This window comes from Mustela lutreola, chromosome 12 (genome assembly GCF_030435805.1).
Source record: "Mustela lutreola isolate mMusLut2 chromosome 12, mMusLut2.pri, whole genome shotgun sequence".
NCBI lineage: Eukaryota > Metazoa > Chordata > Mammalia > Carnivora > Mustelidae > Mustela > Mustela lutreola.
The window spans coordinates 37,802,330-37,829,351 of NC_081301.1; the positions used below are offsets into that span (position 1 = coordinate 37,802,330).

General features: G+C 47.3%; 2 protein-coding genes across 2 annotated transcripts; one reads left to right on the top strand and one right to left on the bottom strand.

Annotated features, from left to right (window-relative positions):
- Positions 1-2: 2 nt before the first annotated feature.
- Positions 3-13,537, top strand: BAG1 (BAG cochaperone 1). The gene is made up of 8 exons (XM_059141228.1): positions 3-77; positions 244-766; positions 2,238-2,366; positions 4,724-4,806; positions 7,021-7,134; positions 9,709-9,816; positions 10,750-10,812; positions 11,309-13,537. The coding sequence occupies exons 1-8, from the start codon at positions 3-5 to the stop codon at positions 11,396-11,398; spliced, it is 1,185 nt and encodes a 394-aa protein (XP_058997211.1). The 3' UTR covers positions 11,399-13,537.
- A 2,622-nt stretch (positions 13,538-16,159) lies between these two features.
- SPINK4 (serine peptidase inhibitor Kazal type 4) lies at positions 16,160-24,280 on the bottom strand. The gene is made up of 4 exons (XM_059143477.1): positions 24,130-24,280; positions 19,226-19,266; positions 17,694-17,806; positions 16,160-16,300 (listed from the first exon to the last, which is right to left on the bottom strand). Exons 1-4 carry the CDS (start codon positions 24,188-24,190, stop codon positions 16,255-16,257), a joined length of 261 nt encoding a protein of 86 aa, XP_058999460.1. The 5' UTR covers positions 24,191-24,280; the 3' UTR covers positions 16,160-16,254.
- Between the last annotated feature and the right edge of the window lie 2,742 nt (positions 24,281-27,022).

Consider the following 27,022-nt stretch of genomic DNA (forward strand, 5'->3'; position numbering starts at 1 on the left):
CAATGTGCTTATTGGCGTTTCCCGACTCTTTTTCCGGGTTTTCAGCGCCGCCTTCCGGGGAAGCGGAGCTCAGGGAGGTTGGAGCTGGCGGACAGTCAGCAGGGGCGTGGCCTCGGTGAAGGGCGTGGGGCGGGGTTCCAGATGAGTGGGGCGGGGCCTCGGTTGAGTGGGTGGGGCCGGGGAGGCTTTGGCAGAATACAGCTGGGCCAGAGCCGAGCCTGCTCCGAGGGGCGGGGCCGATAGGCCGGGCGGCCGGGGCTGGCCGGGGCGGGCCGGGGCGGGCCGGGAGCCAGGCGGAGTTGCAACACGCCGAACTCAGCGCCCTCCGCTGGGTGGTCAACAAGCGCGGGTCTGGCGGAGCGCGGTGGCGCTCGGAGACCGCGAGGCGACCGGGGGCGGCTGGGTCCCCGGCGGCGCGGCCCCCGGCCGGGCCAGGAGCCGCGCCAGTCGGTGCCCCCGGCCGAGCGCGGTCCGCCTCGCTCTCAGCGAACATCCATCCGGAGTGCGGCCCGCGGACATGCCAGAACCACCAGGGGCGCCGCCGCCGGCGCTCGAAGGCCGCGGATGAAAAAAGTGCGGCCTCGCTCGGCCCGGAGCGAAGAGGTGCCCCGGAACGAAGAGGTGGACCGAAGTGAAGAGGTGGCCCAGAGCGAAGAAAAGGCCCGGAGCGAAGAGGCGACCCGGAGCGAAGAGGTGACCCAGAGCGAAGAGGTGACCCAGAGAGAGGAAATGGCGGCAGCCGGGCTCAGCGTGACCGTCACCCACAGTGAGCTCGGACGACCGGGTGGGCTCCGTGCCGGGTGGGCGCGATGCGAGTCTACCAGAGCCCGATGGGGGTCTGTGGGTTTGGCCACGTGTCCTCTAGAAAGATATGCTCTTGTGTTGGCCCTGGTGTTCGGAAGTGTGGGATCTTGTTTGTATTTGAGACCGGCTTTTGTGCGGATCTTGTATCAGCACACTTGTCCAGTGGCCACTGTATTTTGACTCAGGCCATTTGTTTTATCCTCTGTGTCCGTACTTCATGTCATCGTCTTGGTTGTATGCGTTAGTGTGTGCCTGAGCAGTTTTTGTGGATCTTTGTATCAGGATTGTATTTGGTCGTGTCATGTATGACTGCTCTGTGTCTGGACACCTATGTGTGTGCGGAGCCTAAACTCAAGTCCGTTGTTTGAGTGGGCTGTGGGTCCAAGCATACGCTCTGGGCACCCTCTGGGTCTGTCTAATGTTGGACTTGACATCGATCTAAACAAAGTCAGTTTTCTCAAGAGCTCTTCAGGACTAGCGGAGACCCGAGGGCCTCAGAATCTGAAGACCAGCATTCTAGATCCTTCAGTTTTGAGTAACCTTGGGATGTCTCCTTTCGAGGCTTCTAGTTTCTTCCCTGTGAAGTAGAGTTGGTAGCACCTGTCCCACTAACTGCATGTGACTCTTGTGCAGGCTCAAGGCTTGGCATAAGCTCTGGGCATGGGCTATCTCCTCACTGTCCACATACCTGGAAAAGAATTGACACTTCTGGTCCAAAAAAGTTTTTTGCTGTTTGAGTTTACTCACTCGTTGTCTATTTACTGAGCACCAACCATGTATGTGCCCAGATGTGCCCAGTGGGAGAGACTTGGTTGGAGGAATCCCTTACTCATTACAGCAAAGGAGACAAGAACATTACAGAGTACAAGGCAGTTAGGCCACAGGAAGCAGATGGCTTCTGATGAAAAACATGGCCTTAGGAATCAGATCTGAAGTCAGGTTTTTACTCCTCAGTTGAGTCTCCAGGGGCAGGTCTTAACGGATATATGGGGGTTCTGAGAATTAAGTTAGATAATGTTTGATATATATATAAAACATTATATATAAATATATTTATATAAATATTAAATATTAAAAATTAAATATATAATATAAATATTTATATTATATAAATATTACATAATATATTATATATATATATATAGTTAGATAATGTTTGAAATGAGCCTGTCAGTCCTTTATGCATGTTAAGTGCTTAAAATGCTAGCTGATATCACTAAATTGTTAGTTGTTATTATAGAGGAAACAAAAATTCTTGGACAGGTCACCAGATGAAGCTGGGAAGATTGGGGGTGGGGGGGTGGGTCAGGCTGTTTGGAGTAGGTGGCAAATGAACTGGGCCTTGAAGGCTGGGTAAATAAATATAATAGTGTCAGCCTGTAATGGTTTATGTGAAAGAATTTTCTTCATTGAACACTCTTCTCTCTCCCCAGGCAATGAGAAGCACGATCTTCATGTTACCCCGCAACAGGGCTGTAGTGAGCCAGTTGTCCAAGACCTGGCCCAGGTTGTTGAAGAGGCCACAGGAGTCCCACTGCCTTTTCAGAAACTTATATTTAAGGGTAGGCATTTCTCTTTCAGCTTTGAGTCCTTATGGCTAGAGGGCCTGTTTAAAACTATTTAACTTTCTATAATGATAACTCTTAGTTTTTAAACTGGGATAATTCTTTTTTTTTTTTTTTTAAGATTTTTATTTATTTGTTTGACAGACAGAGATCACAAGTAGGCAGAGGGGCAGGCAGAAAAGGCGAGGGGAGCAGGTTCCTTGCTGAGCAGAGAGCCCAGTGTGGGGCTTGATCCCAGGACCCTGGGATCATGACCTGAGCCGAAGGCAGAGGCTTTAACCCAGGGTTAAACCCTTTAACCCAACTGAGCCACCCAGGCCCCCCCTAAACTGGGATAATTCTTACTTGCTTGTTTATCCATACATTCCTTCAACACATTTTATTGAGAACCTACTATGTACAGGACACTTTCAAACACTTGAACAGGTGTTAGAGTTGAAGTCCCGTGAGGATGGCAGAAATCTTACCATTTTGGGTAAAAGCACATGGGTAGTCTTCCCTGGTTAAGTTAGATCCTCTTCCCATCATATATGCATATGGCATTTTCTATCACACTTTTGCATAATTTGTATTGAAATTACTATTAAATAATTGTTTTCAGGGGCACCTGCGTGGTTCAGTGGGTTAAAGCCTCTGCCTTCAGCTCAGGTCATGATCCCAGGGTCCTGAGATCTAGCCCCACATCGGGCTCTCTGCTTAGCAGAGAGCCTGCTTCCCTTCCTCTCTCTCTGCCTGCCTCTCTGCCTACTTGTGATCCCTGTCTGTCAAATAAATAAAATCTTTTAAAAAAATAATAATTGTTTTCATAGTTGCTGAACATATTATTTCTCTGTTAGAATAACTAACTCTTTAAGGGAAGATACTCCTGTGTCCAGTACTCAGCATAGTGCTGACACAGAGAAGATGTTGAACAAACTTACCAGGGGTGGATGTGGCAAGCCCAGTGGATGATGCTGATTTCTACTAGGACCCACTCCCTTTCTATCTCCATTCTTTCTTCCCATTCCCCTGGGAACTCATTATGGTATCTGATGGGGCCAAATTTATCCCATTTGGTGCCAGTTATAAAGGATTTAGTGAAGGGGGTGGAGAGGCGTCTGGGTGGCTCAATCAGTTAAGCATCTACCTTCCGCTTATATCATGGTCCCAGGGTCCTGGGATCGAGTGCGCATCTGGGCTCCCAGCTCAGAGGAAGCCTGCTGCTTCTTCCTCTCCCTCTGCCTTCTCTCTGCTCATGCTCTTTCTCTCTCTCAAATAAATAAAATCTTTTAAAAAAGAATTTAGAGATGGGAAGCATTTTTATTTATTTATATTTATAGTGCAACTCCTTGTGTTTTCTTTCTTTCTTTTTTAAGACTTTATTTATTTGACAGACAGAAGTCACAAGTAGGCAGAGAGGCAGGGGGAGAAAGCAGGCTCCCTGCTGAGCAGAGAGCGTGATGTGGTGCTTGATCCCAGGACCTTGGGATCATGACCTGAGCGGAAGGCAGAGGCTTTAACCCACTGAGCCACCCAGGCACCCCTTGTACTTTCTTTTAAAAACTCTTTTATTATGGAATTATAAAAGACAGTAGAAACCATGTTTCAGAATAGAGGAAGGCACAAAGAAGAAAATGTTTTCCTGGATAAAAACCCTCATCACGGGGCACCTGGGTGGCTCAGTGGTTTGGGCTGCTGCCTTCGGCTTGGGTCATGATCTCAGGGTCCTGGGATCGAGCCCCGCATCGGGCTCTCTGCTCCGCGGGAAGCCTGCTTCCCTCTCTCTCTCTCTCTCTCTCTCTCTGCCTGCCTCTCTTCCTACTTGTGATCTCTGTCTGTCAAATAAATAAAATCTTTAAAAAAAAAAAAAAACCCTCATCACATTTCAGGATATTTCTGTTCATTTGTACAGGCATCCTGAGTGTGGGTTTGTGTGTGTGTGTGTAGTTGATAAACTGAGATTATATTGACTATACAATTTTTATAACATTTTTCTAATAAAACTGAGCCATCAACATTTATTATGGCATTGAAGTTTCCTGAAAAAATTAGCTTTAATGCCTACAAAGTCTTCTGTTGTACTGATGTATAGTTAATTAGCCCCTGTTCCTAAATGTTTGTCTCTTTCTAGTTTCTCACTATTATGATTAAGCTTGCATTGAAAATTATAACACTTACTATGCAGGCATGTATTCGGTTATTTGTTTAGGAGAAAATCTGAAGTGAAACTATTGGATCAAGATACCTGCGGAAAAGATTATACCAATTTATCCTCTTCTCATTAGTGAACACACTTGTCTATTTCCTGTAACCTTGGTGGAATCTATTTTCAGTGTTGTACAGTTGTTACCACTTGGCATATCTTCTCTTTTCAGGAAAATCTCTGAAGGAAATGGAGAAGCCACTGTCAGCACTCGGAATACAAAATGGTTGCCGAGTCATGTTGATTGGGAAGAAGGTAAATTGTTTTTTCTACCAGAATACTCCAGAACCAAATGACTAAGGTCTTCTTCTTCTTCTTCTTCTTTTTTTTTTTTTTAAAGATTTTATTTATTTATTTATTTATTTATTTATTTATTTGTCAGAGAGAGCCCGCTAGCACAGGCAGACAGAGTGGCAGGCTGAGGCAGAGGGAGAAGCAGGCTCCCTGCCGAGCAAGGAACCAAATGTGGGACTCCATCCCAGGATGCTGGGATCATGACCTGAGCCTAAGGCAGCCACCCAACCAACTGAGCCACCCAGGCGTCCCTGACTAAGGTCTTCTATGCATATTTCTATTTAGAAGGCCTAATTGGGGACCCACATTCTACATTAGTGAAATAGCTCTCTCTAAACAGATGTAGTTCCATTTATTTGATGTGGCCAGGTTTGTTATTCTCATGCCCTCTGGCTCCTGTTGGTTATGGCTTTTGCTCTGGGAATCATGAACAGTTATGCCACGTCAGTAACATAGCTCTTATGTTGGTGGTGGATCTCAATCTGGTTAAAATGGTGCCTGAGTCAGGTCTTACTCACATGGAGGGGATTTGCAAGAGAAACTTCTATTGAAATAAATCCTCTGCAAATTTCATGAATCTCTCTCCCTTTAAACACTCTTTCCACTAAAATCTTCCACAAGGGAACACCCTCTTTGACTAGAAAGAAAAGTTCAGACTAAGGAACCAAGGGAGGAAGAGGTGCCTGGATGGCACAGTCAGTAAAGTGTCTGCCATCATCTTGTCATGATCTAGGGTCCTGGGATTGAGCCCTACATTGGACTGCCTGTTCTGCAGGGAGCCTGCTTCTCCCACTCCCTCTGCCTGCTGCTCTTTCTGTCTGTGTTTGCTCCTCTGTCAAATACAAAATACAACACAAAATCTTTAAGAGAAGAAAAAAGAGCCAAGGGAGGAAACCAGTCAGTTGGTGAGGACAGTAGCCCCTGGGGTGATGAGAGAGGGTTATGGCCAGCTCTGCATTGTGACACATTGAAACTGCTGGTCATAGGAAGTTTCCTTACTTTGAGTAGGTGGCTGATTCAGCGTGGAGAGGGGACATAGATTAGCAACGTGAAGGCAAAGAAGATCTAGTCCAGCCACAGAACAGCCAGGAGTCTGGCACTCAGGATTTGACCACAAAGAAGAATGTGAACAGTTTGGGGTAGTGTGAACCAGGAAGCTGCTGGCCCTGACTACCTTTTGTTTAGATGAGAGAAGGGGAAGTGTTCTAGATTTCTTGCTCAAGGGTCAGGGAAAATAGTTCTGGGTAATGGGCAGAACCTAAGGGTTGAGTCCAAAGAAATTATAGAACCCCTAATTGGAGTTGCCCTGGGGTATGTGAAGCCAAGTCTGATTCAGATCTCAGTTTCACCTCTTTTGGGATGTGTGACCTTACCTTACTTTATATTAAAGCTCAGTTTCATCATCTAAAGCCCTATCTTCCTCACTAGCTTATAGTAAGGCTTAAAACAATAGTACAGATAAAGTGTTTAGTATAGTGGAGGGAATGCCCAGCGAAGGTATTCATCATTATCATTGTCTTATTAAATGGGAGAGCTCACGGGCGCCTGGGTGGCTCAGTGGGTTAAGCCGCTGCCTTCGGCTCAGGTCATGATCTCAGGGTCCTGGGATCAAGTCCCGCATCGGGCTCTCTGCTCAGCAGGGAGCCTGCTTTCTCCTCTCTCTCTCTGCCTGCGTCTCTGCCTACTTGTGATCTCTCTCTGTCAAATAAATAAATAAAATCATTAAAACAAACAAATAAATAAATAAATGGGAGAGCTCAGCTGGTGGGTGACACTAAGGAATTCATTTAAAGGAATGGTAGGATTCCACCTGTCTCACGGTTCTGGACTCCTCACAAGTGTTCACTGTTATCTGTTCCTCTGGAGGCTTCAGTCTGGCCTCAGCTGCCCCAGCCACAGGTTGACTGACTCTGGCACTTGGTTTGGCTCCTTTCTCTCAACCCAAGCTGTCTGGGTCCTTGCAGAATGTTTACTTAGTGTTTTCACTCTAGACTAGAGTGTTTGTAGGTAGGAAACCTCCATGTGTAAACCCTCCAGCTTGCTTTCCAAGGAGCAGCAGAGTTAAGGTTATTTTTTTCTAGGTGAGTGGTTTAGCCCAGTTATGGTCAGATTTATTTTTTCCTTTCCAGTTAGAAGCCACTATTCTTGACTTCATTTTATTCTTTAACATTTTAGAACAGTCCAGAGGAAGAGGCTGAACTAAAGAAGTTGAAAGGTTTGGAGAAGTCTGTGGAGAAGATAGCTGACCAACTGCAAGAGTTGAACAAAGAGCTTACTGGAATCCAACAGGTCACTGTCTGGGGAGATACAAATCTGTGGTTGTGAGGGCAGGCTTTCTAGTTTCCCTGGGCTCAGATCCTGGCTTTACCCTTTCTACTACTGTGGGCAAATTTGCCAGGTCTCAAGTTCCTTAAAAGGGAAAAATGATGGTACCTCCTCTCAGGGTCGGTGTGAGGATTAAATGATGCAGCTCAAGGGGCACCTGGCTGGCTCAGTCAGTAGAACATGTGACTCTTGATCTTAGGGTCGTGAGTTCAAGCCCCACTTTGGGCATAGAGCTTATTTAAAAAAACAAAAAAACTGTAGTTTGAGTCTGATGCATACTAAGTGCTTTAGAAGTGTTCTTGTCATTGCTGTTTTCAAACCCCAGCCAGCATCCATTTGTGCTCCTAGGAGAGCACCTGCCATTCCAGGGTCACATACTGTCTGAAACAGAACAGGTAGCTTTTCTCAGGCCCAGCTGTTAGAATGTGTTTAGCAAGACAAAGAACATTTAAGGTCCAAGTTGAGTTTGATCTTAGCAGGGAAGGCGGGGGGGTCATCCTGTTCAATTCCTTGTATTAGAGAAGGGGTACTAAAACTAAGGGGTGCCTGGATGGCTCAGTCAGTTGAGTGGCTGCCTTCTGCTCAGGTCATGATCCCGGAGTCCTGGGATCGAGCCCCACATTGGGTTCCTTGCTCGTGGGAAGCCTGCTTCTCCTTCTCCGTGCCTGCTGTTCCTCCTGCTTGTGCTCTCTGTCAAATAGGTAGATGAAATCTTTTTTTTTTTTTTTCTTTTAAGGATTTTATTTATTTGACAGAGACACAGCCAGAGAAGGCTGTGGGAGAGGGAGAAGCAGAGGGAGTGGGAGAGGGAGAAGCAGGCTTCCTGCCAAGCAGAGAGCCGGATATGGGGCTCGATCCCAGCACCCTGGGATCATGACCTGGGTTGAAGGCAGAGGCTTAACAACTGAGCCACCCAGGCCCCCCAGTAGATGAAATCTTTAAAAAAAACAACAACACCAAAAAACTAAGTAAGGATTGTGAACTGGCCCCAAACCAAGTATTTTTTTCTCCTCTCACTTTATAATGTTAATAGATGTAGGTTTCTGTTTTAATTACAAAAGTAATACATGGCGGTTGTATAACTTTTAGGTAAACATATGGGCACTAATACCTATAAGGTCCTGACTCAAAAGATAACCAGTACTGAAGACTGGAATATGTTTTTGCATCTTAAAAAATTTGATACAGTGTTATGTATACTTTGTAAATTGTTCTTTTATTGGATAAAAAAATTGAGCATTTTCTTGTCATTGAAAATTATCATTCTTGGGGTGCCTGGGTGGCTCAGTCGGTTGAGCATCTGCCTTCGGCTCAGCTCATGATCCAGGGGTCCTGGGATAGAGCCCTGCATCAGCCTTCCTGCTCAGTGAGGTGTCTGCTTCTCCTTCTGCCCACCCCCCTGCTTATGCTTGCTTGCTCTCGCTCTCTCTCTCTTTCAAATAAATAAAATCTTTTTTAAAAAATTGTACTCTCTGAAACTTGGATAGTAATGTTAATGTATCATGGTTTACCTAACCAGTTCTCTATTGTTTATCACCGAATGTTATTTTACCATTATGCATTAATGCTTATCTGAACATCCTTGAACATAAATCTTTTTTGACCATTTCTGATTATTTTGGGGGGGGTAGAATAAATTCTTTGACTTGGAATTGCTGGCTAATGTTTAAAGCTTTTACTACATGTGGTCAAATCTATATCTTTGATAAACATCCTCAGAGATCCTGGCTGTCTACCCATTGTCACCACCTAACTGTTCACTAGGCCAAGCAATGTGAATAAATGGGAAGATAGTTTAATAAAAACAGTGTAAATGCTGCCAGTTGTTACCACATGTCCGTGTCAGGAATTACATTAAGAGTCTGCTTATGTTTGTCTTTATCCTCATAGTAATCCTCTGGGGTGTGTGTATCATAATCTTCATTTTAAAAATAAGGACATTAAGGCTCAGATGGGTTAAGCAACTTGCTAACGGTCACAAGCCAGTAAATGGCAGTTAGAATTCAAGACTGGGCCTGTCAGACTCTACACCCTGCATTCTTTTTTTTTTTTTTAAAGATTTTATTTATTAATTTGACAGAGAGAAATCACAAGTAGACAGAGAGGCAGCCAGAGAGAGAGAGAGGGAAGCAGGCTCTCTGCCGAGCAGAGAGCCCGATGCGGGACTCGATCCCAGGACTCTGAGATCATGACCTGAGCCGAAGGCAGCGGCTTAACCCACTGAGCCACCCAGGCGCCCCAACACCCTGCATTCTTAATGTCTGCCTCTTAGGTGTGGGTATACTTTGGTGACTGGAGCTTCACCAGAGCCAGGCGTCAGGAAGCATTAGCAGCCCCAGTGGGCCGCGGGAGCTAGAGTGGCCTGCAGCCTATTGTGGTGCATGGGGTGGCTCTGTTTTCTCCAAAAGATGAAGTTGCAAGTCTGAGGTCTGGCCCAAACTATTGGGGGAATGTGGGTGGCTGCTTCATCAGTGCCTCAGCCTGGAGTTTTCTGTCAGCCTCAGGAAACCCTTGCAATAATGCATTATTCCTGCACAGGGTTTCCTGGCCAAGGATTTGCAAGCTGAAGCCCTCTGCAAACTTGATAGGAGAGTAAAAGCCACTATCGAGCAATTTATGAAAATCTTGGAAGAGATTGACACACTGGTAAGTACATATTCAACCAGGAACTAGTTTGCTTTGACTGTGTTTCAGTCAGTTTCACTCTTTCATTAATGCACTCTTATTTTCTGAGCGTACTGGGCACCTGCTGTGTGATAGACACTGCCCAGCCCTTGCTGGGTACACAGAAAGACAAGATCGTTCCTGATTTTTAGGCACTCATATCCCACCAATGTAGGGCTTTTGTCATTTTTATTTATGTGTGCTAAAAGCATCTAATCCTCACAAAGTTGGGACCCAAATGGATGGTGATTTTCTAGGGCTTCATGCTACTCATGTGACCGGTACCCCACTGGGCTCATTACCTGAACAGAAGTGAGTCAGACTCGCTCTTGTGAGACTGTTGAGAGTCATCGACTCACATGTTCCCTGTTATAGAATGGCAGTAATGATATTTCTAGCCCGCTGCCTCATTTTTTAAAAAAAATTTTATTCATTTTTGAGAGAGAGGAAGCACAAATAGGAGTGGGTGGCAGAGGGAGAAGAAGACTCCCCACTGAGTAGGGAGCTCTATGTGCGACTCAGTCCCAGGACACTGGGATCATGACATGAGCTGAAACCACCTGAGCCACCCAAGTGCCCTGATGCCTCATTTTTGAGGGTGAATTACTCTGCCTGGGATTCTGAGGGAGTGCGGGCGATTATAAAGAAGATCAGGGAGCTCATGACGTGGCCAGGACATAGTACCTGTACATAGGGAAAGGACATAGTCCATGTTATACATCAGTTTCCATGGCCCAGACCCTGAGAACAAAGGATAGGGGTAAGAGCCATGGTAACGGCCACATAGGATACAGATCAAGGAAAATCATTCCTGAACATGCACATCTCATTCATTTTGGTGGACTGTGGGTATTCTGTCGTGTTGTTATGTCACTTTTATTGAGATGATTTATGTGTCAACTTATTCTTCCACAGATTCTGCCGGAAAATTTCAAAGACAGTAGACTGAAAAGGAAGGGTTTGGTGAAAAGGGTTCAGGTGAGTTGTGTGGTGAAGCATTACAAAGTTTAATGTCTTGGTGTGTGTGTTTATCTATTCAGAGAAGGATACGGTAAAGGTGTGCTATGTGGTATGGACTTTCTTTTGATTGTGATTTTGTGAGCCCAGAACATAAGAGAAGAGCTCCTTTCATGTCCCTGTAATTACATTTGGATATAAACTCACTGGGGAGGAAGATCAGTGGAGAACAGTTATGATGCCACATTACATAATTCCAGGAGGCACTAATGTGAATACTGTTCCCTGAAACTGTGTAGTATAGTGGCAAGGCTTCCTGTCCTCACCACCCTTCTGGTGGGTTGTTGTCAGAAGCCCTGCTCCTATGCTGTGCTCTGCCTCCCCCGCCTTACCTGGGAGCTCAGGCTAGCTCCATCCCTCCCCGCGGGTTCCCCATAATGGTTGAGCAAAGAGCCTCCCATGGGCAGGGAGAGGTTAGCCCCAGGTGGTCCCTCACTGTTCTGCACTCGTGTTTTAGGCATTCCTAGCTGAGTGTGACACAGTGGAACAGAACATCTGCCAGGAGACAGAGCGGCTACAGTCCATGAACTTGGCCCTGGCCGAGTGAGGTGAGGCGAAATGAGGCGGGGCTGCCTGAAGAAATTGCCACCAGCTCTGCCCTCTCTGGGACAGAAGTGACCTGATTTCTCCAGGGCTGCTGGGGACAGTTGGCCGCTTTGCAGTTTTCCTGCACCTACCATGTTCCCGATGAACAAGTATTCTCTACAGTCTGCAGTGGAGCTCCTGTCTTGTTTTCTCATTCTCTCTCCATGTGGCTGTGCTGTCCAGCAGCCCACCTTGTCTGGGGGACCTCTCCTGCCCATCTTGCCAATTCTTTCAACCTTGGGGTGCTTTCCTTGCGCTGGGGAGACCTCTCATTTGTGTTGGAGTAATTCCTGTAGGCCACCCCTGTCTTCAGATTCATGAGGCCTTTTTGCCCTTATGATTCCGTAGCCTGTTGATGTAACCCAGAATCACCAGGAGGTTACATCTAGGGAGTGGCTCAGAATAGGTAATTTGGCTCACAGGGTGGTCCAGGTATCCCTCATTGTAACCAAATTCTAGAACAGGTGGCTGGGTTGTTGGTTCATAGACCTTGACCTCATTTCCCAGTGACCCTGCCCAGCCACAGGCCACGAGACCTCAGGCCCATTCCTGGGGTTGGGCTTGTATCGTTGTGTGGACTTCCTTGTGCTTAAGTAAATCTTTAGAAGGTTAGAACCTAGTAATGACCAAAGCTCTGCTTAAAACCAGGTCACAAGTACAGAGTGGGGGGGACAGAGAAAGGAACCACAGTGAGGCAGGTGGTGAAGGCAACCATAAATTTCTAAGGCGTACCTCAAAGGCATTTCTGTTCACTGTACCCTTCTGAGGTCATTGTTTCCTTTAAGGCTGTTACTGTTTGTTTTGTGGCCCCCTCCACTCTTACAACATTGTTTTTAAAAAGCAGTTTATGTATCATCAGCAAACAAAAGAATGTTTAAGCCTTTTTTGATTAAATAGGAGAAGCAAAAGCCTTCTGTGGTTCCAGCTGTAATTTGTGTTGAATAAGTCAAGAGTTGCCCTGTATGCTACAACTCTTAACCAAGTCAGCTTCTGTCACCCTATTTTTTCCACACAGTGCCCCGGAGACAGGCTTCCAATAGGCCACTCTGAGGCCAACCTTATTTGGCAGAGAGGAGTCACTGAAGCCCCAGGAATTTAGGCCTGTGCGGGTGGGACCTAGGACAGGGGTGGCTAAGTGGATGAGGTTCAGCCTAGCCTAGCCCACCTCCCACTTTAATCAGCAGTTCAGTATTTATCTGATAGTTTTTATAGGCTAGCTATGTGGTGCTGGACCAAGGCATATAATGAGAGGTCCCTGTGTGTGAGGTGCTGTTCTGAATTCTTCAGGTATATTAGTCATTTAATGCTCATACATTCTAGGAGGCAGACAGATACTGTCCCCACGTTAGAGGTGAGGAAGCAGAGAGCTTAGGTAATTTCTCAAGGTCATAAGTGGCAAAGCCAGGATATAAAGCTGGTAGTTTGACTCTTCACTGTACTTGCTCCCCATAGCATGGGCCTGCTGGCTCTTATCTCTCTCCCTCTTCCTCCCTCTCCCTTGTTGGTCTCCACTTCCCCTCTGGCCTTCCAAAGAGCAGCTTCCCTACAGAGCAGCCAGAGTGGCCATAAAGTGCCAATCTTAGCATGTCAGGCCCCTGAGGATAAAGGCCAGAGTCCTTACCCTATGTGCTCTCCCTTTTATCCCCAGACACTGGCCTGTTTGCTCTCTGCTGGTAGGCACGCTGGTCTTCCAGATGCTTTGTGCCTTCTCCTGCCTTGGGGTCTCTGCATATGCTGTTCCTCTGTTTGGACAGCTCCTCACCATCTCTCTCCACCCCCACCTCGCCAACCCTTTTCCTAAGTATCTCCTGTTCATCCCTTGAGCTTAACTCAAATGTCTCTTCCATGGAGAATCCTCATCTGTTGTCAGGGAACATCTTAAACCCCCAGGTGATATCCTTTCGCAATTTGCCATTGCTTTCCTTTATGATAAGTAGCATGATAAACCATGATGTATTTGTGGTATTATTTGATTAATATTTACCTCTAACCCTAGACTCTAAGTTTCTTGGGTTAAGGGGCTTCTTTGTCTTGTTAACAGCATATTTCAGGCACATTGACTATTTTATAATAGGTGCTCAATAAATATTTGGAGAATGAATGAATGTCAGACTCACACATCTACAATGATATTCCCACAGCTGCACTGCGTCAGCGCTGGAATTTACTGCATCAACAGCCATTGTTTGATTAAAGGGTGGAGAAGAGAGGCCCTGCGCCACTGGGGACTGGGCACATGTGCAGGGTGGTGACTGGGGCCTGTGCACAAGCCCCCCCACGCCCCTTCCCCAGATCTGTACATCCACAGGGTGTCTCTGCCAGTGAACAGGGAAAGAACACTCCCCGGCTGCCCACTTTTCCTGGCACATGGCCAGTCTTACTATATATAAGGGGAACCAATGGGGCTCTGTGATCCCATAAACATCCTCAGCCAAACAGAGCCGGAAGAATTCTCCCACACATGGTTTTAGTCAACAATTTCTACTTGCTTTAAGACCTAGCATTAAGTTTACCTTCTCTGAGACACCCTTCCTGCTTTGGTAGTCAGGATTCTTTTAACTGAAAGCACCAGAAACCAAATTCCGAAGAGAATGTTGAAACAGAAAATATACTGGGGCACCTGGGTGGCTCAGTCAGTTAAACATCTGACTTTGGTTTTAGCCTAGGTCACGATCTCAGGGTCATGAGATCGAGCCCCACCTGGGGCTCTGTGCTCAGCAGGGAGTCTGCGTGAGATTATCTCTTCCTCTGCTCCTCCCCCTGCTTAAACTCTCTCTCTCTCTAAAATAAATAAACCAATCTTTCTTTTAAAAAAGGAAAGAAAATTTATTGGCAGGATGTCAAGTGATCCCACATAGTTTTGGGGTGTTCGAGGGCAGTTGGGCTTCAGGGATTCAAACACAGCCTGGAATCAGTCTCTGCATCTCTTTCTTTGCATGCCAGCATCATTCTCTCAATCCTGCTTCTTCCACAAAGTAGGAAACGTGGCTGTCAACAGCCCCCACATCACACATCTTTCAGCTTCACTATGAGAGAGGAACTGCCTGTTTCCTTATTTGCGATTCAGAAAATCCTGGCGGAGAATTTTTTGGCTGATCAGCAATAGCCAGGGCAGCAGGGTCATGTGCCATAGATAGGGTCTTTGGGGACCCAGTTATGTTTCCAGAGACAGGGCCAAGTTTCCACATCTGTAACACGGGGAATTAGTTATTTCTTCCAGTGTTGTGCTTGGCACCTTGGCACATTGTTCAGGTGTGATCTTTGGGATCCCTCATCATGACTGTGGAAGCCTGGGAGAGGAGGGTCACTGACAGGAAGCTTGGCTGAGAAGCTATACCCCCTGAGTGTAAGAGGGGCTTCCCACTTAGGGCAGGGGCTTAGAGATCACCAACAGTTACTCTCCTATAAGTGAGCTAATTTCCACCTTAGCACGTGGCTCACCAGATAACAGTTTTTCCCAGTCTTCTTGTCCTAGCATGGCCAAGAGACTCCATTCTATGCAATGGGCTATACACACAGTGTGCCTTATGGGGAATCATAGAGTGCCCTTCTTTACTTGGAGCAGCTGTCATGTACACTGAAGGGGAAACTGATGAGGATAGCAGAGTAACTATATAAGAAGCAAGAAGTTAGCACACTGCAGAGGTCCATGTGTGAGGAAAATGAACTGTTGAAACCACTGTTATTTTGGCATTTGGGTTTCTCACAGCCAAACTCAATACTGCCATCATTCCTATGCAGGAAAGGAGCAAAAGTTTCTGTTACCAGTGGCAGTAAGTAGTAGGGCCCATAGATGACCTTCTACCTGCAGGTCTATCAGCAACAGTTCCTGTCCATGTCCCCATTTCAGTTGTCTGGGGAATGCTGGTTCCTGCCTTTCCTGCCCCGGCTTTCTTCCCAGTGTGTTTTCCCACAGCACATTTCCTGCTCAGTCGGGCCACCCTAAAGCAGGAATCTGAGTCCAAGTGACACTGCTTCTATTGGACAAGACTTGTCTCCACACTCTTTTACTCTGCCACCATTATCAAGTGGCCCCTTCTATTCACTTTGGCCAAAAGAGGGTTATTTGACATGGACCACAGGCTAGGGCCTCTGTGGTGGGGTTTCTGGATACTGTGTGTTTTTGTGAGCCACTGTATAGGTACACATGTGGTGTGTATGCCTGGACTTGTGTCCAGTGCCAACATTAACAGAATAGATGGTGACCAAAAGAACAGAGCAGGGTCTGGACATCATCCTGCATGGTGGCCAAGGTGCAGGGAGACACTCAAAGGCCCGGGGCAGCTATTTTTAGCTGTTACAGACCTAGGTCAGTAATTTAACAAGTCGTTTAGATATATTGTGTATGCTATCTAAGTATTAGTATTTGTGTGTGTGTGTGTGTGTGTAAGACTTAAGACTTGGGGTGCTGGTACAACCCAGGGAGAAGGCCACGAGGGGTGTAGGTCCTGTTCTCTGACAATGGGAGAAGGTACAGAGGTCACCTAGGGTTCTTGACAAGCAGGCTGGGGCAGACAAGCGTCCTGGGGACAGGGACTGACCTCTTTAAGAAGCAGAAGAGACCTGGGACCTCTAGGGGAGCATGTGACAGTGTTGAGGAGTGCTGGAGGAATGGAGAAGACATCAGGTTCAAAGTAGGGAGGTCAGGGCAGAATCCCTACCACACCCACCCACCACCAACAACCACCTCATCAGAGTCCCCAAAGATACTGGCTCACTTGGCTGAGTTGGGTTGGAACTTTTATTCATGTCACATCCTTCACTCCCAGCACTGTTGTCTAGCCCAAAACTTCGTGGCTTAAGAGGCTGCTATGGGGATCAGCATTTGCCATCCTTCATGATCTGGATGTCCTGTTTGGTTTTCCTAGGATCACAGGAGACAAAGATGAGTCCCATCTCATCAGGGACTAGGACAAACCCTTCAGGGACCCTACCCTGCCTCCCTGGCCAGAATGCTGTAGCTTCTTCTGCTTCTGCTGCTTCTTCTTCTTCTTTTTTTTTTTTTTAGATTTTATTTATTTGACAGAGAGAGAGAGAGATCACAAGTAGGCAGAGAGGCAGGCAGAGAGAGAGAGGGAAGCAGGCTCCCCGCCAAGCAGAGAGCCTAATGTAGGGCTCGATCCCAGGACCCTGAGACCATGACCTGAGCTGAAGGCAGAGGCTTAACCCACTGAGCCACCCAGGCTCCTCAGAATGCTGTAGCTTCTGAAGACTGTCTTCCATGATCCTGATTAGCTCTGGCCCAGCTCAAGGGTTTTATTAATGAAGAAAGGGGATCTAATAGGTGATCAGACATACCAAGGTCATGTCTGGCCCTTCTCACCTTTCGACTCATTTCTTGCCTCTTCCCACTTGTCTTTAAACATCATACTCCAGTGTATCCAATTTCTTACATTTTTTCAAATACAAACTTTTTTTTTCTTTCCTTCTAGACATTTTCCAAACTCATTTCACTACTTGGAATTACCTTTCCTTGTTCCTTCTCTTTCTAAGCCAATATCAGCTTATCTTTCAGAGCCAAGCTGGAAAGTCTTCCCTGCCCTTGTCCTTGCCCTGCACTCACAGAACCCTGAGTGCCCCAGTTTGAGCCTTGAGCATTCTATGCTACAGTTGGCTGACCATTAGTTTGACTTCCTCCTTAAACTACTACATGCCCCAGAGGGCCAGGGATGCTGTCTAGCTTATATCCTATTGTATCCCCAGTGCCTAACATAGTAGACACTCAATAAATAATTATTGGTTGGAGGAATAAATGAACAAATGAAGTCAACTAGTTGGTCAAGGGTAGAATGAGGGAAAGAACCCAGGGTTTCTTTTTTTTTTTTTTTTTAAAGATTTTATTAGAGAGAGAGGGAGAGAGAGCGAGCACAGGCAGACAGAATGGCAGGCAGAGGCAGAGGGAGAAGCAGGCTCCCTGCTGAGCAAGGAGCCCGATGTGGGACTCGATCCCAGGACGCTGGGATCATGACCTGAGCCGAAGGCAGCTGCTTAACCCACTGAGCCACCCAGGCATCCCAAGAACCCAGGGTTTCTTCACCCTCCCCAACCCCCTACCAGCTGAGGCTTTGTACTTGGAACCACATGCCTTCTTTGAAATATACTTGTGCTCATTCTGTTAGGGGCAATTTCAGAGGACTCTTCTCAAGCCAAGGTGTGTGAAGGAAGAGGCAGGTCAAGTCTTGTTCCTTTCACACTTGAATGCAGCAGAGTTGGGGCCCATCCAAGCAAGCTGAGGGGAATGAATGGGTTGGACTTACAGCCGGATCAAGCAGATCTGACATTCATTGTCATACGTGACACCATCAGTGCCACAGACCAGGTTGGATGTCTGGGAACAGACAGGAGACTCCTCCATGTGCTCACAGATGGGCTGTGAAAGAGAGGAAGGGAGGGAGGGCACTCAGCACTTCAGGGGCAGTGAAGAGGGGCCAAGGGACTTTGCTTGGAGTAAGGGGCACCAGGGAAGAGCCAGATTCTAGAAGGCCCCAGTGTTGGTCCAGTGGATATGAAACTAACCACTCAGGGCCCCTTGGCATGTTTGCTTAGGTGTGCGTGCATGACTAGGTGTAGGGCTGTGCCTGTGTACACAAGTGTGTACCTGTGTCTGCTGAACCCAAGTCTGTGGGCATTCAAGTGTGTGTCTGTGTGTCTGTGTGTCAGGTGAGTTTATGGCCTCAAGCTCCTTGGGATGGGTTCACACACTTTTCAGAGGGTCTAACTAGAACCTCTGCTGTGGGTCCCGGTGAGGAACCCAAGAGACAGAACCACCAGCATTCCCACGGGGCCTCTCCTTACTGAGGGCTTCTCTACTCACCCTGGCTGACATGACCCATCAGGCCCCTGGTGCTGGAAGGCTGAAGAAATGGAACAAGGCTTAGGTCTTAAATGAGGCTATTCTGAAAGAATTTCAGGGCAGGTCTGAGGTCAGGGTAGAAGCTGGGTCAGGACTGGGATCGGAGCGTGGGACAGGATGGGGTGAAAGAGGCAGTCTGGTGGTGGTGGTCATAAGACTGAGAGTCTGACTTCCATGCTTATGAGTTGGGTGAAGTTGTGAGAGCCATCTCCACTCCTGGTCCCTCAGTTTCCTCCTCTGCACACACTGTAAATGAATAATAGTATTCTTCTCATGCAGGGTTAATTGAAATCATATATGTAGAAGTACTTGACTTCTTTGGCCCAATAATAGGCCTGGGTCTGATAGGCTGATAGTGGAGATGCTGAGGCTGCTGGATGGGAAGGCAGCTTTGAGCCCCCTTGGTGAAGGCTGGGTTGAGGGTCTCAGGGATGCCAGCACCACTGCCTTAGGATCCCTGCGGACATCAGGCCCAGGGCCAAGGTGGAACCAGGATTCAGGGACAACTTGGTGTCTGTCCTCTAGAGTAAAGGGATGGATGAATGATGGGGTGTGGTTGGGCGAGGCGTGACACAGGCTGGGGGCACCAGAATATCTATGGCCTGAACCCATAGCCTGTCCATCTTCACTACACAAAACAGAGTACATGCTCAGTCCTCAATAGCCCAGGCAGGGAATTTTGCTGGAGACCAGGTTGGGGAGATCTCTTGAGGTCCTGGAAGCCAAGTTTGGGACCTTGGCAAAGGGGCTGGGCCAACTCAGCCTGGAAGGGCAGCCCAGGGAGCCTGCAGGCTCAGGAGGCTACCCTAGCCACCTCGGAGCCATCAGTTACTTGAGCAGGAGTATAAAAAAGAAAAATGCTGGTTTCTTAGCATGGATGCAGAAGGAAGACCAGGACAGCAGCCCTGGAGCCCAACCTGGAAGGGGCTGCCTTACCATTCTTGGGGAGATCAGGCTTGTTGCCGACACGGGCATCTCTGAAAGGCAAAAGGACGAGTTAGGTGATGGTGTCCCTAGGCGCAGGTCTGGCATCTGAGGACTGAAAGACGAGTTAGGTGATGGTGTCTCTAGGCGCAGGTCTGGCATCTGGGGACTGTTTTGGGAGACCTGTTCCAGCTACTATCTAGTCTGGAATTCCTCAAGGAGAGGTATTGAGTCACCAGACCATGGGGGAATCTCAGAAAGCTGCTGTAACCTTGCGTTGCTAGAGCAGAGACAGAAAATCTAGGGTTAGGGAGGTGACAGTCCAGCCTCATCTTATTAGTCAGATCCCACTGGGATTGTTATATCCCATATCATACTGAAAGTAATTGAATTAGCATGAATCAAGCATGGAGAACACATGATCTTAACTCCTCTTCACATCTCTATCACCGTCGTGTAACAGGGAGGGAAGGATGCCGCGGTCCGCTACCCACATCCCACCCGCAGGCCAGACTGAGGTGCTCATTTCCTCAGCTGCTGTGAGTATTGGCCACTCACAGCAAGTTCCTTCCTAGAAACGACTCTCAGAAAACAGAGTACCTCACCCATGATCACATACCCTACCCAAGAACAGGCCATATCCAATGACAGGTCGATGTTGGTACAATAGCCAGAACCCCTCATTTCTACTAAATAATGCGGAAGGGCCACCCCAGCTCCAAAGCTCCCTGTGGGATCGTTGGGCAGAGCTGGGACCGCACACAAGTCTGTCACTCCCCAGCCTTTTTATATACACAGTTGTGCCTCTTGGCTCTTAAAGGTCTCGATGCCCTGCTTGCAGGACATAAACAAGCTGATGTGAGTGGAGAATGTGACAGGCAGATGAGGGAACGGAGCCACATCTAATGCCACAGGTGGAAGGAAGGGTGTCTATGTAAATTGGAGAAGGGCAGGCTGCTTCCTGAAGTCTCTATAGGGCTATCCCAGGGCCAAAGGAGAGAGGATCTCTTTTCAACCTCACAGGGCAGAGCCCATTCATGCGAGGAAGCTGTAGGGAGGCAGGTTTGAGTTCCAGAGTTTTCTCTCAGTGGAAACTGCCACAGTGAAGGAGGCTGTCTCCAGAAGCAGAGAGTTCTCCCATTACTGGAGGTATGCCTACCACTGTGGTTTTAGCTTTTCTTGGGGTTGCTATTATAAGAGATTTCCAAGATAGATAGGGAGAAGGGAATTGAGGTGAAGTGACCCCTGAAATGCTGTTTAAGCATGGCACATTAAGATGCAGACCCAGCACTACACTGCTTAAAACTCTCCTGTGATTGTGAAACTAGAAATGAGAAATTACCCAAGTGTCCTTCAACAGAATGGATAAACTATGATACATACATACACTGGGATACAACTCAGAAATAAAATGAGCAAACAATGGTTATATGCAACAACATGGCTGAATCTCAAAACATTGAGCAGAAAAAGCCAGACACAAGGCTACATACTACATGGAAGGGGTACCTTAGGCCAAGGTCAAGGGCAGCCTGGGGATAAATACAGCTTTCTATGTGACATTCTAGAACAGGCCAAACTAATTTATGGTGGGGGTGGGGGAAGTAGTTGACTCAAGGGTTGGATAAGGGAGAGGACTGACTAGCATGAGGGAAGTTTCTGGGGTGTTGGAATTTTTTTTTTTTTTAATTTTTATTTTAAGTAGGCTCCACACCCAACATGCAGCTCCAACTCATAATTCTGAGATCAAGAGTCTCATGTTCTACTGACTGACACAGCCAGGTGCTCCAGAAATGTTTTATATCTTTAAAATTTTATTTATTTGTCAGAGAGAGGGCACGAAGAAGGGCAGAAGGAGAGGGAAAAGCAGGCTCCTTGCTGAGCAAGGAGCCTGATGTGGGACTCAATCCAGGACCTTGGGATTAAGACCTGAGTTGAAGGCAGATGCTAGGCCAATTGAGCCACCCAGGCATCCTAATGTTTTGTATCTTTTATTTTTTTTTAAAGATTTTATTTATTTATTTGACAGAGACACATTTTGAGAGAGAAAACATAAGCAGGGGGAGTGGGAGAGGGAGAAGCAGGCCTCCCACTGAGCAGGGATCGCTATGTGGGACTTAATCCCAGATCCCAGATGCAGGACTTGATCCCATGACCCTGGGATCATGACTTGAGCTGAAGGCAGACACTTAATGACTGAGCCATCCAGACACCCCTAATGTTTTGTATCTTGATAGAGATTTGGGTTACACATGTATGTGCATTGTCAAAATTCATTGAATAAGATTCACTGAGTGATAAGATTTGTTTATTTCACGGCACATAACTGTTGGACAAAAAAGCATTAAAAAAATATAAAGGCCTTCTATGGCTCCTGTGATCTCAGAGCTCCTTTATCTTTAAGGGCCCTATGTAAGCTGATAAAAAACTTCCTCCTAGACTCACTTACTAGGACACCTCCCCATGTTTCTATGCCTCAGCTCTTCCTGTCTGCTCATTTTTCCAGGATAGGCTCTGCTTTAGCTTATACTGTTTCTGTCTAGGTGAAATGCCCTTATCTCCCTTCTACTGATTTTGTCTTCATTGTAAGGCTCAGATGCTACTTCCCAGGGAATCCTTCCCTGATGTCCCCCAGGGTTTCCTGAGGAGACTGGATTTAGCCTGCAGTTTTTGTCTATTGTCCATTTAGTTGCTAGAACAAAATACCATAAACTGGGTGTTTGAGAGAACCCCCTGATTAACATGGCAGCCCCTCTTCACCCTAGCCAATATTTTTTCTTTAGCCTTTATCACCTTCTAACACTGCATCTATCTTGCTGTCTAGTCCCTTCCATCCTACCCCCAATGCTGGAGGCTGGAAAGTCATAAGGTCATGGCCCCAGCAGATTTGGTGTCTGGTGAGGGCCCTCTTCCTGCTTCAGAGCTGGTGCCTGCTTACTGTGTCCTCACGTGGTAGAAGGGGCAAGGGAGCTTTGCAGGGTCTCTTTTGTAAGGGCATTAATCACGTTCATGAGGGCTGTACCCTCATGACCTAGTTGCCTCCTAAAACTCCCACCTCCCAATACTATCACTTTGGGGATTAGGATTTCGGCATACGAATTTTGGGGCCACAGACATTCAGGCCACTTTCATACCTCAGGCTGTCCCACTCGGTGGGTCACTTGCCTCCCATGGACCTGAGTTCCTTGGGGCTCCTATGCTTCTGCCCTCATGTGGTAATGTGCCCCACAACTAAAGTGCATCGTGGGGGGGGGGGGGGTGGAGGGCAGAACTCTGTATAGAGTTTCTTCCTGGAGGGTGTGGGAAGAGGTTGAATTTACTCTTTTGAACCCCTTCCTCACCTGGCCTAGGCAGGAATCTGAAATGGGCATAAGGACTCTTTTCCGGACAGGCCTCCTTAGTGTTCCCAGTGGGAGAACTGCTCAGGGAACGGATGCCATGCTGGGAGTAAGCAGAGCCCCCAAACCCATGCTCTGTTGTCCCAGCTCCTAGGACTGCGTTCTCAGCTAGGGGAATGGGAGTGGGACTGGCCAGGAGGTCAGTGGTCTTCCAGAAGTGTCCTAAGTACTCTTCCTGCTTCCCCCTTTAGTCTGTTCTCAACACAGCAACTAGAGTGATCCTTTTAACACACAATTCTGCTTGGGGCGCCTGGGTGGCTCAGTGGTTAAAGCCTCTGCCTTCGGCTCGGGTCATGATCCCGGGATCCTGGGATCAAGCCCTGCATCAGGCTCTCTGCTCAGCGGAGAGCCTGCTTCCCCCATCTCTCTGCCTGCCTCTCTACCTACTTGTGATCTATCTCTCTGTCAAATAAATACAATCTTAAAAAACAAACAAACAAACAAACAAACAAACAAAAAAAACAAGCAAAAAAACCCCGGCTCAAAATTCTTCAGTGTCTCCCATTTCACCCAGAGGGAAAGCCAAATTCTCACACTGGCCTTTAAAGCCTTACCCAGTCTAGTTCCCAGTTGCCTCTGTCATTCCTCTCCCATTGCTCTGCACCCTGCCTCTCATTCCCCTCCTGCCACACTGGCCTCCTTGCCATACCTTCAGCACTCCAGGTATGCTGCTCCTATCTCAAGGCCTTTGCACTGCCTCAGCTCTGTCTAAAAACTTCTCCCAAATATCCACATGGCTTACTCCCTTTCCCCCTTGAAGCCTTGCTGTAGGAGAGAACCCCCTGATTAACATGGCAGCCCCTCTTCACCCTAGCCAATATTTTTTCTTTAGCCTTTATCACCTTCTAACACTGCATCTATCTTGCTGTCTAGTCCCTTCCATCCTACCCCCATTGGATTTAAGCTTCATTGGGGTAGTTCTCTTTCTGTTTGCTCACTGATAGGTCTTATCAGGCCCAGAATATGCCTGACACATGGTCGGTATGAGACCACAGATGTGCTCCAGGCCCTGAGAAGGCTCCACTCCAGCATGTGTCTAGCCCGGGGCAAGGGGCTACCCTTGGCTCACCCAGCTGCCATCCGTCCCACAGGCATCACCGGTTACAGCAAACAGGAGTTCAGAGGACCCGGGCCAGGCTTCCTTCAGCACCTGCTACCTTGCAGCCAGCAGATTAACCTGTCTTTCCCGAGGTAGGCCTGCTCTCTGCTGCTTCCCACATCTCTTGCGGAGGAGTTGCTTAGAGCAGCTTTGAACCAGAAAGACATCCTATGCTACAGCTGGAGAAACAGAGGCCCCAAGAGAGGAGGGGTTTTTGTAGTTCTGGGCCAGAGTCAGGATTTGAACCCAGGTTTCTTTTCTCCTAACCCAGAGCTTTTCCCAACCACAGTGGAGAGGTACAGAAAGAAGGTATATACAGAAAACCGAGGCCTCACAGGATGCTTCAGTGCCTGTCTCTGCCCCCACCACAAGCTCATCTACCATCACCAAGTCACAGAGTCCAAGCTCTGTCCACTCACCCCTGTCTACAATTAGGAGGGCAGCCACAGCCAGGGCAACCATCCACGAGCGGACAGCCATGCTGATCTTGGGCTGATGCGTCCGAGCTAGCTGGGGTCCTGGGCCAGGGCTATGACTGGGGCCTGTTTATAGGGCCGATCCCCACCCTTATCTTATCTAGGGCCAGATGGAGAGACTGGGAGCGGCATCCACAGTTAGGTACCTGCACCACAGCATCAGAGATGCCGAACCCGGGGCAGCCTGGGGCTGTGCCTGCAGAGCTGGCCGATTTCCAGAATGAGGTGAAGTTTGGACAACCTCCAAAGTGGCCACCAGTCTGAGGGCTGGAGCATGTGAGGGAGGAAAATGGAAGTAGAAAAACAGAGACACCAAGTCAGAGAGACTGAAAGAGGAGAGACAGATCAGAAAGGAGAGAAAAAAAAAAAAAAGCAGTCACTGTAAGGGGGCAGGAGGCAGAGAAGAGAGGTTGGAGCCATGGGTACCCTTGCTGGGGTCTGCACCAAGCACCTCTGCAGTAGCAGAAAAGACACTTTCCTTCCTGAGGCCTGTTTACCCACATGTACTACGTGGAGATGGCAGTTCTGACTCTGTCTCCCTCCTGGGGCTGCTGTGAAGAGGACAGTGGGGACAGCAGATGGGAAGACATCGTGCAGAGGATGAAGCCTGTGTAAATATAAATGAAAATGGTTCTTTTCATTTCTTTTTTTCTTTTCCCACCATGAAAGGGCACGATTGATATGGCAGGCCCTGGGGAAGGGGTGCGGGGGGTGAGGGGCGGCAGGGCATGGAGCCTGCTTGAAAGTCTCTCTCTCCCTCTGAGTGCCCCCCCCAACCCCTCACACTTTGTCTTTCTAAAATTAAAAAAAAAAAAAAAAAAAAAAGAAGATGCCCTCATGTTTTGGATGAATTATGTGCCATTTGCATTTTATTGGGTTAAATACAGACAAGATTCTTTTCAAGAAAAATCAGTATATAAAAGCCCCCAGGGGCACCTGTGTGGCTCAGTCAGTTAAGTGTCTGCCTTTGGCTCAGATCATAATCCTGGAGTCTTGGGATCAAGTCCCACATTGGGCTTCTTGCTCAGTGGGAGTCCGCTTCTCCCTCTTCTCCCTGCTCGCGCTCTCTCTGGCTCTCTCTCTCAAGTAAATAAATAAATAAAAATTTTAAAGAATAAAATTAAGATTAAAAAAATAAACAATAAAACTCCCCCATACTTATACATTTACTTAAACATATACACTTACACTTTATACACTATACATATACACTTACATATACACTTCACTTATATACATACTTGTACATATAGTATATACATACTTATACACTTAGATATGAATGAGATATTTGGTTATCTGCTCTCAAAAGAATTTTATAAACAGAATAATAAAATTTTATTTATATATATTCATTTCTCAAATTAATTTAGATTAGTGATTTTTAGTTCCATCTACAGATTCAGTTTTCCTGGGAAGAATGTTTTTTTAAAGATTTTATTTATTTATTTGACAGATCGCAAGTAGGCAGAGAGACAGGCAGAGAGAGATGGAGAAGCAGGCTCCCTGCTGAGCAGAGAGCCCGATGCGGGACTCGATCCCAGGACCCTGGGATCATGACCTGAGCTGAAGGCAGAGGCTTTAACCCACTGAACCACCCAGGCGCCCTCCTGGGGAGAATTTAAAAGTATACACCTGAAGCCTCTTTCCAAAATACATAAGTCCAAGTTTCAAAAAATTTTTTAAATTGCTTTAATTTTGAAAGTAAGGCTACAGGTAAGTTGTAAGAAAGTTAAATGAGTCAATGGGAAGGATTCTTATTCATGATTAGCCCCTTTGGGGGCTCTAGGCAGCCAGCCAGACAGTAACCCCTACAGGCTGATAGGGGCCCCAGATGTACAGCCAAGCCTATGATTCAGCTTCAAGATCCTCCTGCCCCTCCTCAGGAAACTCAGGCCGAAGGACACCTCTGAGGCAGGTGGCAGCTATCCTTCCATTGCTTAGCCAGGCAGAACAAATATTTAATGATGATTTCCTGTCCTGAAGCAAAAACATCTCATAAAGTGTGGGGAGGTAACTTTCAAGGTCATTTAGGTCCTGTCTGTCATCTTCCCCTCAGACTTTCTGGCAGCAGCCCCACCACGAAGTCATTTAACCTTTGGGGACGAGGAGCTCATGACCTACCAGTTTCATTGTTGAATGGCTTTGAGCTGAGTCCTTCCTCATACATGAGGTCTGCTTCCCTGAGACTCCTTGCCGGGGTCGGAGTGGGGTGGGGGTTGGTTCCCAGCTCTGTCTCTAGCCTCCTCCACTTGCATGAACCCCAGGTGAGCACCTCCGGGCTAAGCAGGTCCAGCCCCTTTGCTGACCCCCACCCTTCCGCCTGAGGAAGCTCTTGGACCTTTGCATTTTTCATCTGGCTCCCAGGTCTGTCTGCCTGTGATCCAGGTTAGAGTGAGAAGGGGACAGGGGGAAACAAAGGAGTTTGTCATCTCCCTTGTTTTTGGACCTTATACCTTTATCAGTGTGGCGGGAATGTCTGCTGATGGTTCTAGCTGCTTCAAGGGACCAAGAAGCTTGAATTCTGGATCCTTTGAAGTTCAGAGGAAAATCTAGTGCAGCCTGTGGGGTGTGGAGCCCACTTACTATGCTCCTTATCCAAAGTCTCTTTCCCCAGACAAGCACCTCCTAGATTCATTTATAGTGACAAAGTTCAAATCTGTCCTTGATCAAAATATGAGCCTGACTCCTATATTCAGTTGTTATTGGGAAGCAACCCTATGAATGTCAATATATCCAAATAAATCTCATTCATTAATCCAGAATCCACTCATTCACTCGACAGGAGTTTAATAAGCAGTTAAGCTCCATGTGTTTGTATATAGCTGGGAATAAG